The following is a 12995-nucleotide window of genomic DNA, read 5'->3' on the forward strand; positions in this document are numbered from 1 at the left end:
AATTATTTTCTTACCTTTGGGTCGGAAAGCTTCACCAGGGATTGAAATATAACTCTGCCCTTTCAATGGGAAGCGATAGTAAGACACATTCAGGAGTGGAAGAGGCTTCTTAGCCAAAGTATAATCTGTGGAATAGCACAGATATTTAATGCAAACCATACATACGGTCATATTCATTACTGAGAGGATGCCAACCCTCCCCACCAGCACCATCCCTGCCTGCCTAGGATTTACTCTCTTCATACCTGCAAAAAAATTTTTAAAGAAAACTGAGCAGGAAAAGATTCATGCACCAGAAAGCAACAGATAAAGATAAGAGGGAGGTGTTCTACAGAAAGCAATCTTGCATCATGTACAAAGGAATCGAGATAACTACTAAAATCAAGTCCAGTAACACCCTAAACCTTCCCCACCACCACTTCTACCCAAGCATTACGAACTCTGTGCAGGAAAATACATGGACACATTGGGGGTGGGTCCTGGATTTGGAGGGGTTTGAAGAGGAGTGGGACCTCAGCATTGTTCAATGTTCTAATGCAGGGGTAGTCAACCTGTGGTCCTCCAGATGTCCATGGACTACGATTCCCATGAGCTCCTGCCAGCGTTTGCTGGCAGGGGCTCATGAGAATTGTAGTCCATGGACATCTGGAGGACCACAGGTTGACTACCTCTGTTCTAATGTACTCTCTTCAAAGTAGCCATTTTCTCCAGGGGAGCTGATCTCCATCACTGGAGGTCAATCGTAAAAGCAGATGATCTCCAGATCCTAAGTGGAGGGAGGAAACCCTTCTCCACTCTCAGATCTTCAGGCCTTTTACCACCTGGAGTTGCTGGCTTCAGAAAACAGAAAGGAAGCCGTACTACCGCCAAATGAAGGCCAAGAAACAACCTGGTCCAGAGAAAAACAGAATCTTAAGTTACTGTTTCCCAGAGCACCGATTTGTTTCTTCGCCATTGTTAAACTCTAGGACAGAAACAGATCTCTGGCGATCTCTGCCAAGCAGGTTCGTCCATGAGGTGCCTTCAGTGATTAACAGGATGGTGGTAAAAGCAGTCCCCACCTCAAATGCTAGGTTTTAGTCCCAGTCACCAGATTCCCACGATGTCAGGGGTTATAAACAGCTGGGGATGGGGATTCATGCATTCCATTGGTTTGGGGAAGAAACTCTGTAAAATGGGAAGAAACTGGCTTCTTGAGCATTTCCGCCTCTGCTTTTAAATATTAAAAAAGCAAATTTCCTGTACCTCGGGCTGCTGGAGCAAGCTCGAAACCATAAAGGTTGCGCCAGGTGAAATTTTGTAACCCATGGGGGATGACCAGAGATTTTGCAGTTCATAAGCACAGGTTTCTGTTTTCACGCAGCATTTAGTAGCCACTTTAATTGCCACCTGGGTAAAATACGGTGACGGACCGTGAAGGACACGGAACCAATGATGGACAGATCTGTGCCCACCTGCCGTGCCTTAATTTATGCACGATTTTAATTTACCTTGTGTGTGGTTTAATTAACTTTCGGAATCTCTTAAAGACAGGAGTGAGGCTCTAAAGTGCATTTATACCCCGCTTTTCAGCTGAGTTCGCTCCCATAACAGCTAAAAATTAAAATCCATCACGATTTTTCATTAAGGCCTACTGCTGAGATGCTTCGTTATGCTCCCTTCAGCAGAGAGAGAAGTCTCACTGAGCACTGAAACATCTGTTGGCCAGGATAAGACGGCAGCAGAGATGGTGGCCTTAGGTGGGGGGCAGGTAAGAGCAGGAAACCTTGTGAGTAACGCTAGCAACCCAAGGACACCACATGGTTTCTCTTCCTGATATTAGTCGTTTTAACTGCCCTTGATTGTCAGGGTGTTCTTGCAAGTCAACTTATTGAGACCGATATGCAAGGTAGAATAGATTTTTTTTAATGATGTGAGCCAGGAAATTCCCATTTTAACAGGACTTCTCAAGCCAGTTGCTGCTCTTTCAACTTGTCCTGCTGCTCTATGACATCCAGTCAACAATATAATCATAATTGCGGTCATCCTTACAGGTTGATGGTCAAGATCACAAACATTAACTGCAGCCTGAGCTCCTAAAATGTATGTACATAATTGGCAAGGGTTGTGAATTCTCTACCCAAAAGCATCTCAAAGCAGCTTCCAATTGTCTTTCCTTCCCCTCTCCCCACCACAGACACCCTGTGTGGTAGGTGAGGCTGAGATAGCCCTGATATCACTGCTCGGTCAGAACAGCTTTATCAGTGCTATGACTGGCTCAAGGTTATACAGCTGGCTGCATGTGGAGGAGCAGGGTATCAAACCTGGCTTGCCAGATTAGAAGTCGGTGTTCCTAAACACTACACCAAACTGGCATCCACACACTGCAGAATTCATCTTTTTCAAGGCCATTGGAATGCTGTATACATGGGTCTGCAATAGTTTTGACTAACCCATGATAGATGCTTCAAAGAACCGGGGCATCAAGTGATACTTGCAGGCCACACACAATATGTGTGACTGTTTAATCCATCTTGAAGACCTAATTTCTGAGTCAACTGAAATCTATTTCCTTCGTTTCGTGAAGTTATTTGTATTCATTCTTTGGTCATGGGTGCAAATCTTTCCTCCTTCCCCTGTCCCAATCAAAAATGAATGGGGAAGATGGATTATAGTGTGCTTCCTGTTCATTATCAGCCAGTGAAAAGCTTCAGGCACAGAGGTGTCGAATTGTGATTATCCAGATTCTGTCCCCCAGGCAAACATCACAGCTGCCAAACAAACTTCACCTGCCACCGAGGAAGCTCCTTCGAAAGCTACACCCGACAGACTTCCTCCTAAATTGCGGGCCATGTGCAACATCACACTGTCAACCGTCTGCACCAGAGCTCCGGCGAAGGGGGCCGTCTGGAAAAGCCAAACAAAAAGGCCAGGATTATGAGAAAGGGAAGCAGCAAAGGAATCTGACCTCTAAAGCAGGAAGCATGCATGAGGAATGGAGTCTGCCTGTCTATTGAAGGATCCAAAGCTGGCAGCCCAGAGGCCAGAACATGGCTCAGCAGGTAGGCAAGCAAGGAGAGGCAATCAGCTGGAAACCAAGCTTTATTTGAGCGACGTTGCTCAAAGTGAGGAATTGAACCAGACTCAGCAGCCTTAGAAGTCCAGATAGAACACTACAGGGTCCTTGCATCACCTAATCTCTGCTGGACTGATGCCCGCAGTACCACCCTCTGAACACCTGTCGTGATGGCGCTGCTGTACAGGAGACCAGAGACCAATAGGGTCATCCCCGTATGCAGAAGGGCACTGTAAGTAAGCCCATTTGGCTTGGCCAGCAGAGTTCCTTGTCTGAGATCCTTATTGCCTTGTAAGCGCATTCAGCTAGGAATACACGGGGCACAGCTTTCTGTCCTCCCTTGATGCCTGCCAGCTATAAGGGGGAACTGCCACCCCCAATTGAAAGGTGTCTTCTTATCCACTGCCTCACTGAGACTTCATATTCAGGTGTGGGTGAGCCACCCTGGATCAAACACGACATACAGAACTTCCTTCCCATCTTTGAGGGCAGGCATACATTTCGGAGCCGAGAGAAAAGAGCGGAGGGCAAGTAACCGCAGAGGAGAATTGGGGGTAGATCACTAGCAGTCAGGGAAAGAGTGAAGCACTTCCTGCTTCCTGCCGTTCCTCTACTTAAAACTCAATTCCTCCCAAGGCAGCTTTTCTGAGACATAAAAGAAAAAGAATAATTTTGAAGGCCGAAATTATTTGGAAGTCGGCACGGAAATTTGGAATAGAGAAATGGCGAATAGGGGGGTGGGGGTGGAAATCCTCTCATCTGCTGCTTCTTCATTTAAAAGGAGCATGTCCCCAAATTAGATTTCCCAGGAGGCAGCATAATCCACTGGGGTTTCAGGGTTAACGTAGTTGCTTGTTAACGTGCTGTCTGGCCCGCCGACATTACCTCCATGCTATCAATCCAGCTGGGTAGAGAAAGCACATCTTCCACCATGCGCAAGAAAACCTACAAATAAAACATAGCCCAGATTATTCCGTGCCGTCGCCATTTCTCCAGCACACAACCGGCTAGGCGAGGGCTTCATTAAACGCTGCCTGTCCATTCATTCTAAAATAATAAACACATCTTCATGCGCGTCACAGGGAGACGGCATCGCCTGGAGCTGGTCTCATTAGATAGCGTGCGCCATTATTCCCAAGTAATTGAGTATTTGTTGATGCTAACATTGCCGTAATGTTCCCTTTATGCTCCCGTTTGTTTATTTTCTCTTTTCAAAACGGGGAGATAAAAATTGAGCAAAAATGACTGAAGCTGGGAGAAAAAATGCCCCAGATTGCCCCAGATTCTTGTGGGTATGGATAGATAAACAGGTGTGTGTGTGTGTGGGGGGGGGTTCTTCCTATGAAAAGATAACTGAACTGAAGGATGGCAGTTCATCTGTACTAGCATATTTTACAGTGTGCATCAACCATCATGGCTCACCCCCTTCTTTTATTCTGTGCCTTTTGGGGGGGGTTCTGCTGGGCACAGGCTGGTGCTGCCAGCTCTGCCTTGACAAATGCCAGAAGATTTTGGGAGCTGTGCCTTGGGATAACAAAGTTTGGGGAGGATGTGGCATCATGTCCAGGTGAATTTTTTCTTTCACTTTGCCACCGATAATGTTTATTGAGCCTCCTTTCTGTTTCTGATTGTGTTTGTGTTTTTATTGAATTATTTTACCATTTGAAATGTTTGTATGTGTGCCATTTTGGGGACCCTGATTGGGTGGAAAGGTGGTATAAAAATGTTTTTTTTTAATGTAGAAAAACAGAAGAAGAGCTGGCTTTTTGTACCCTTCTTTTGGCTTACAATCACCTACTCTTCCTCTCCCCACAACAGACACCATGTGTCTCAAAGCGGCTTACATTTGCCTTCCCTTCCTCTCCCCATGACAGACACCCTATGAAGTAGTGAGGATGAGAGAGCTCTGAGAGAACTTTAACAGGCCCAATGTCACCCAGCAGGCCTCGTGTGTCTCAAAGCAGCTGATAATCGCCTTCCCTTCCTCTACCCATGACACACACCCTGTGAGGTAGGTGGGGCTGAGAGAGCTCTGAGAGAACTATGATTGGCCGAAGGTCACCCAGCAGGCCTCGTGTGTCTCAAAGCAGCTGACGATGCCTTCCCTTTCTCTTTTTGTGACAGACACCCTGTGAGGTAAGTGAGGCTGGGAGAACCCTTAGAGAACTGTGATTGGTCCAAGGCTGCATGTGGACAAGCAAGGAATCAAACCTAGTTCTGCAGATTAAGGCCACCTCTCTTTACCACTACACCAAGCTGGCTCTCCTCTTCCCCTGAAATTCAGAAGGCATTTAAAGTGTCTGAGCATATAAACCCCAGACCCACCGCTGCCACCATCACTTCTGGCTCTAGGCTTCGAAATCGCTGTCAAAATCACGCCACTGATTACCGTCACAACCGTGATCACTTAGGCCAGCATTAAAAAGGGAATAATCTGCCTGCCACAGTCATCACAGCCAGAGTTGTGTTAGCAGAAAGTGGCTAGCTCATACCCTGCGGGCAAAATGTTGACTGCGCAACACAAAGAGGAAGGACAGAGTGCGGGAGGTGTTCGGCTCAGCCAAATGACCGGGCTCAAGCGGAACAGGCCTGCGAGTCAGCAAAAATTCTGCCTGAGCAGTGGCTGCAACAAAAGACCTCGGAGATTTGCTGGGCTCGTTCGCAGCCGCATCGGGCGAGAAGCATCCAAAAATAGCTCCCCTCGGCCTCTCCGCAGCGGCCAGCCCCAGCTTGCAAATCTTTTCATAGATAAGCCTCGGTCGTTTATTGATCTGGAGATAAAACGTTCCTAACCCTGTTTCTCCACTAAGAGTCTCGATGGGGTCAGTACAGGGAGGTAGCTGGAGATGTCTCATTGTAGGTGACCTCCAGGTGACACAGATCACAATTAAAGGGCATGTGTTTTTTTTGCATCGTTAGCAAACAAGGTTGGTTAATGTACAAGGCCCTACAGATCTATTCGTTTTTACAAAGTGGAAAAGGCCAACTCTTTGGAAATAGTGATCTGGATTAGGGGGCATGTCTTCTTTTTTTCAATGTCTATCCCCTTTAGGGCTCTTTTTAATACATGGATGAAAATGTCCTCTTTTGGGGTTGGAAGGTGAGGAATATTCCTAGTTATCAGCAATGATTACAGCTTAAGCAGCAAGGGTGTACCGGTTAAAAGCGGCGGCTCGTAATCTGGCGAGCCGAATTTGGTTCCTCGCTCCTTCACATGCAGCCAGCTGGCCTCGTCACAGCTATAATAGCGCTATTCTCACAGAGCAGTTCTGTCAGAACTCTCTCAGCCTGATCCACCTCACAGGGTGTCTTGTTGAGGGGAGAGGAAGGGAAGGCAACTGTAAGCTGCTTTGAAGCTCCTTCAGGTAGTGAAAAGCAGGGTATACAAAAATAAATCTTGTTCTGTTTTACAATGAGATTTGTCACAGCAATTACTTGTGTGAAGTAGTCAGTTGGGAAATGGGTCATCTTTTTTGCTGTTCAAAATACGGTAACCCTAGGTTATTGAAACAAAGATACGGTCACGGCACAACTCTCCCCAGAGATCAATCCAAACGCTTTCTTCAGAGGAAGGTGCATGTTGTCAGACTCTGCACGCAGGAGCAGGAAACACAAAAGCCTCTCATCGAAAGCCACAGATATTAATAGCGCAAAAAATAAATTGTTACTAACGCGCCTGCCCCTGAGTACTACCCATTAAAGAATCTGTGGTGTTCTGGCAGGAAGCCTGAAAAAAAACAGAACCGCTTCTTTCACATTATACAAATTCCTCCCTCTTTTAAAAGGAAATACCTTCTTCCTTCTTCTTGACTATTTTTCTTCATCCACCAATCCCCTCGGCTTGGCCTGCCGACAGTCATTCATCTAGTCTAGTAATATATATTTAACCAATATGTGAAGAATATTTACTTCAATATGTTGATTCATGAAGGGAATTTTCCGCAGCGAATTGATGAAAGAGCTTTGCTCCAGTCAAATGACTGACATTCCTCAGTGAACCAAGTAATAAAGGAAAATGTTTTGCGTAAATAGACTAACAAGGCAATCCTATGTAGATTTATACTTTCCGAAGACCCTTGAAATCAACGGGTTTGGAAGGGTGCAACTCTGCTTCGGGTTGCGCTCTAAATGAAGTAACGGAGGAAGAAAACATTCCCCAGAAAATTGACCAACACCCTTCGGTAAATCAAGTTACGGATGACTGAAATCTCCCTTCAGTAACCGAACTAACAAATAAAAGGGAATTTACCTCAGTAAGATTAAAGGCCGTCTCGGCAGAGAGCGATTCGTTGGGTAATGCAAGGGAAATGTTTTCCAAGTAGTCCAGCATGGTGCCAGGGTAAAGGAAGTTCCCCCTCTCCTCAGTGAGGTTAGCTATGATGGGTCGGTAGGCGTTTTGGACGGGCTGCAAGATGGACACAGGATCTCACCTTTCCGCATCAATCGTCAACATGATATCGTCTCGATAATGAGATGTGCTCAACAATTGCAGCAGACAATAAGTGCCTTATTAGAAGAAACTTATTATCCAGGGAACTTGCATAGGTCAGCTTATGCCAGGGGTGACCAAACGGTGGCCCTTCAGGTGTCCATGGACTACAATTCTAAGGACCCCCTGGGGCTCATGGGAATTGTAGTCCTTGGACATCTGGAGAGCCACGGTTTGGCCAACACTTCCGTCCCTGGCTTCCGTCTCAGAATAGCCTCGCATGCTATTATTGTATTATTCATTGTATTTGTTGACTGCTGCTCTCAGCCCAGCAGACTTGTGATGGTTTACAACTAGTTAAAATACAATGAAATAACCCCACAGTACCCATAAAACCCCCAAACTCTAACCATTCCCCCCCCCCACCAAACTCAATAGACCCCTTCAGACCAGTGCTTTAGAAGGGCGCTCAGAGGAGAGACCTAATCGATCTTCCTCATCCTGGCTTCAAGCAAATGCCTGGCGGAAGAGCTCCATCTTGTCCTGTAGAAATGCGATAGCTCCAACAGGGCCTGTAGCTCTTCCGGAAGCTCATTCCACCAGGTAGGGTCAAAAAGTCAGGTCCAGGTGCACTTCCCACAGGCCGGGAATCACTAACCTCTTCTGGTTTGCAGAGTGAAGAGCTCTGCGTGGGGCATAGGGAGTAAGACAGTCCCTCAGATATGCTGGGCCCAGACCACAAATGGCCTTGAAGGTCAAGACCAGAACCTTGAACTCGATCCAGAATGCAACTGGCAACCAACGCGGCTGCCACAGCCCGGTCTGGATGTGGGCTCTCCAAGATGTTCCTGTGAGAACCCTCACAGCTGCATTTTGTACCAGCCCCAAAGGGGTCAAAGACAAGGGGAGGCCCACGTAGAGTGAGTTACCGAAGTCTGATCTGGAGGTGGCTTTCTACATGGAGATCAATGTCTCCTCAGTGCAGTTATCCTCAGTATGTCGTTTTGGTTGTACGGAGCACTACTACCCAAGAATATTAGAAGGGGTCTTGGAAGATCACCCAAGGTCTGGCTAATCCAACAATCTGCCGCCAAGAAAATGTCAACCGCAGCCAAGCAAGGCATAATGGTTTGCCCTCGTTAGCTCTCCCCATCCAACATCCAGCCTCTTTAGCTACTGATAAAATTATCCCATTCCTGCATGAAATGCAAGGTCCCCAGAAGGCCACATCGCTGCAGACCTTTGGGAAACATTTTTTTTAGATTGCAGCGGTGTGTGTCAGCTGAGGACTGTGGGGAAGGGTGCCCTCCGAGCAGCCATTAAGTCTCAGCCGACTTCGATAAACTGATTCTGAGAACTAGCAATGAGTGAAAGAGGTTTTAACAAAAACAAATACCTGCGCGTTTCACCTAGACCGAGTGAAAATTGCTTCCTTTCTCATTCTGACTAAACACACTTGATAACAGCTACGTCAAAATCCCATTAGTTTTCATCTTGTTCGTTTCAGACTTGAGGGACGTGACTGGAATTTCTGACGGGCTGGCAAACGGGGCGAGGCGGGCGTTCCAGCAACAAACTTATTCGAGTTATACAAGTCAAGTCAGAGGCTTTACTCCAAAAAAAAAAAAACTCCTGCTATGGACAATGACTCAGATGGTAGAAGCTCTCTAAGGACCTGAGTGGTCTGGGCCCTGCGTATCTGTGGGACCACCTCTCTCGGAACATCCCCCAAAGAGTTTTGTACTCTGTGAAAATCAAATTGTTGGTGATTCTTGGCCCCAGGGAAGAGCGACTGGCTTTGACCAGAGACAGGGCCTTTTTGGCCTTGGCCCCTGCTTGGTGGAATGAGTCGCCAGAAGAGATCAAGGCCCTGATGGGGCTCACAAAGTTCCATGGGGTCTGCAAGATGGTATTCTTCCGCCAGGCCAGCTGAGATCCAACTGTGGGGTTTGCCTGCCTTACCCGTTTCCTATGCCCTCCCTCCCTGTTCTATTCCCATGCTGATGACCCCCCTTCCCAATGTCTGTGAAACCTTCAAGACCAAGGAGAACAACTGGATAAAACAACAGGGGTTGCAGAACGAGTATAGATTTTGAATTTTTGGTTGTTTTATTATGGTTTAAATTATGTTGTAAATATGATTTTATATGCTGTGAGCCATCCCAAGACCACTTGCGGTGAGGGGCAGCATAATCTGTGGACCCCAATCTTGGGTTGGCAGCTTTTTTCATCATACAAAACCAGCGGCAAAGAGACAGTGTGTCAAGACATGGCCTACCATTGGAGCTGTTTCTGTCTCTTGCTGGCCCCACGGAACTGTCGAAGAAAGCAAAGGCTGATCACCTAGAAAAAACATTCACCGTAAACCACTGCATGATATGATCTAAGATTAAAAAACAAATATACCAGATGAAACTCAAATACTTTGAGAAGGAAGGACTCCCTGGAGAAGAGCCTAATGCTGGGAGCGATCGAGGGCAAAAGAAGAAGGGGACGACAGAGAACGAGGTGGCTGGATGGAGTCACTGAAGCAGCTGGTGCGAGCTTAAATGGACTCTGGGGAATGGTAGAGGGCAGGAAGGCCTGGAGGATCATTGTCCATGGGGTCGCGATGGGTCGGACAGGACTTCGCACCTAACAACAACAGCATCCCAGCTGCAGGGTAAAACCTGGGAGAAGTCCTGAACTAACCCATTATCTAAAGACCTGCCTCTGCCTGCTGTCATGTACATTCACCCCATTCACCCACATTGTTTCCCTGCCAAGGGAACAGAAGTTCATTGTTGCCAGAGAATCTAAGCACACCAAGACCGTCCCCTCCGCCATAAGCCCCTCTGCACATTAAGCTCTTTGGACTCTTACCCAGCACATATATAACGTTATCTCCTAGAAAACCATCCCTTGCCACTTGATAACCAGTCACGTCAATACCACCACCTACAGAACTTGAATCCCGCCCACCCTTCCTCTGAAAGCTCAAGGTTATATCTGTGCCAAAGTTATTAATGCAAACAAAGACTCCCCATTTTAACTAGGGTCTGAAATCAGGATTTGAAGTGGGTTTGCAAATCCAGGCCTAGTTACCCCTCTTCCAGATAGAATAAGAAGAGTTGGTTCTTATATGCCGCTTTTCTCTACCTGAAGGAGTCTCAAAGCAGCTTACAATCGCCTTCCCTTTCCTCTCGGCTTGCTAGAATGGGCGGTATTTCCACTTACCTACAGTGGCTGTAAAATACTGTTCAATTTCCTTAGGTGTGAGCACTCTTTCCCATATGACAAATTCATCGAAAAGCCCGTTAACATAACGCCCGGTCTGGTCGGCCTCCGATCCCGTCAACATATTTGAATTTGAGTCCCCGTAACTGTAGGACACTTTCCCGCTAGGGTCAGTGGTGTGTAAGGTTCCATTGACGTACACTTTCAAGCCATCCTGTGATTTCCAGGTGAAGAGAACGTGAGTCCAGTAGGGACCTGAAAAGAACAGCAAAACAGTGGTGATCTTATTGCAATCATTGATAAACCCCTGAAATATTAATTGACTCCCACTCATTCCAGAAACCCTGTGAATTTTCTGGCAACTCCATCCCAGAAGTGTTCAAATTTTGGAGAATAGATGCAAAGGAATGCACATCAGCTTGGGAACAGTCTGGCCCGGCCCAGTCCTTGTTGCAATAATTTTCATCTTGCCGTAAGTTCCATCCCTAAGGAAACTTTTATTAGGCTGGCCCAGGGAAGGCCAATGAGGAAGAGCCAGACAAATCCCGAGAACCCATGAGAAATTGGATTCTGATATTAGATCGGCCTGGATCCACTGGTTGATCCACCCTGAATTATTCCATCTTTTTATTTCGAGCTTTGCATCTCTGGCTTCCCAGCCCATACTGGTTCAGCTGCTTGTGAGGTTGGAATAGACTTCTACATTAATCCGCCATCTTGTTTTTATGTCCTTGTTTTTAAGTTTTTTGTAATTGGGGACTTATTATTGTGGGAATTTTAACTGAATGTTTTATGAAGAGATGTTTTATTGAATGTTGTGAACTGCCATAAGCTGGCAAGTCCATGAGAAGTGGTATACAAATATAATGATAGATAGATGATGGGTGGATAGACAGACAGACAGACAGACAGACAGACAGACAGACAGACAGACAGACAGACAGATAGAGGCAATCGACAGGAGACAGGGATCAGGGTGAAATAATCCCAACCAACCCCACCTCCTTTACCCTATTCCAAGGCTCTTTCTGGGGTGAGACCTATAAAACAAAACACCGCCAAATGCTACAGCCCTGGATTTCACCCCTTCGCTGACCCTCAGGTGTCCCACGCAGACTAAACTACGTGCAATTAAGACTTCTCCATCAAATATCCCAGCCCAATAACGAATAAGCTTCCTGCCTCTGTGATCTGTGCTCATCTCCAAGAAACCATCCCATTCTGAAAACTCCAAATTTACCTGATGGGATGAAACTTGCCTCCCATTTCCACGAATGCTGGTGGTTGTACAGTTCCACGGACCCTTTTCCTTCACTGAAGGAGATCTTGAACCCGTTGGAAAGAACCTGATCGCCATATGCTGGGGGGGAACCGGGTTGCTGCACCTTTGTCTTCCAGAAAAAAGAGAATGTTACACCTAGCAGAGGAAAGGGAGAGAGATGGGATTGTCTATGAGAAGACGGACGTGGAATTTAAACTCTTCGCACACTTGCCGACATATCCAGCTACGGCATCCACGAGCATGAGATTCTCTTCCATTTCCTTTAGTTCTTCCATTCTCCATTTTCCCCTCACAATGCTGTGAGGTAAACTAGGCTAAGAGAGTGATCATCTCATGCGCCGTGTTTGTGTCCCTGTATGGGAGCCGAGGCAGCAAAGTTCCCAGTGTGGAAACGGTCCTTGCCTTCGGTGCATACAACGATATGCATCTCTTGACTGATCTTTACTTTATTTGTGTTTTTTTCCCCTGCATCAGTCCTCTCTGCCAAAGGGAAAGGCGTGGTTTTTTCCCCCAGCGTTGTTTGCTATTATTTTAGGCCTGCTGAGCTCCGTGTTATGGTGGGTGGGGGGAAACCAGACTGTTGAACTTGGAAAAGGGAGCCGTCATACCCGACTACGGCTGCAGTGTTTTCATTCTGGCCTCTGTCCCACCACAGGCCTTGGGTCCTCTCCCGCTCCCTTGTTTATGTACTGCACAGATGGGCAAACCTTTGAAGAGCCCGTGCTGTGCATGAGTGGGTCTTTCTTGGATCAGAGCCACTGTACTTCGCTGGCTTTCCATGCTTTCTGGCAGGCCCTGTTTATCAGGGACTGTCCCAGTTCTCGGGCCATCGCTATCTCTTGGGAGATGGCTTTCGAAGCTTTCGTGCATAGGGCCAGAAAATGCATGGATACAGAATTCAAATGCATTCATTCCATTCCGCTCCACACCCATTTCCTTGTAAGAACGCAAGAGCGGTTGCACTAGATCAGACCAGCAGTCTATCTTCTAGTCAAACATCCAGAATCACATAG

The 12995-nt window shown here is 46.8% G+C and overlaps 1 protein-coding gene across 3 annotated transcripts in view; it reads right to left on the reverse strand.

The window, feature by feature from the left end:
* Positions 1-12995, reverse strand: part of ADGRD1 (adhesion G protein-coupled receptor D1) — a 180081-nt gene that overhangs the window by 149667 nt on the left and 17419 nt on the right. For 2 of the 3 annotated variants that reach the window (XM_077318834.1, XM_077318837.1), the window contains 7 exons: positions 11941-12117; positions 10701-10955; positions 9763-9827; positions 7305-7460; positions 3941-4000; positions 2769-2886; positions 15-125 (listed from right to left, as the gene is read on the reverse strand). In XM_077318834.1, the coding sequence (XP_077174949.1) occupies positions 15-125; positions 2769-2886; positions 3941-4000; positions 7305-7460; positions 9763-9827; positions 10701-10955; positions 11941-12117 (942 nt within the window). The remainder of the gene's footprint in view (positions 1-14; positions 126-2768; positions 2887-3940; positions 4001-7304; positions 7461-9762; positions 9828-10700; positions 10956-11940; positions 12118-12995) is intronic. The other variant, XM_077318836.1, reaches the window with a different exon arrangement.

This window comes from Paroedura picta, unplaced genomic scaffold (assembly GCF_049243985.1).
Source record: "Paroedura picta isolate Pp20150507F unplaced genomic scaffold, Ppicta_v3.0 Ppicta_v3_sca26, whole genome shotgun sequence".
Taxonomy (NCBI): domain Eukaryota; kingdom Metazoa; phylum Chordata; class Lepidosauria; order Squamata; family Gekkonidae; genus Paroedura; species Paroedura picta.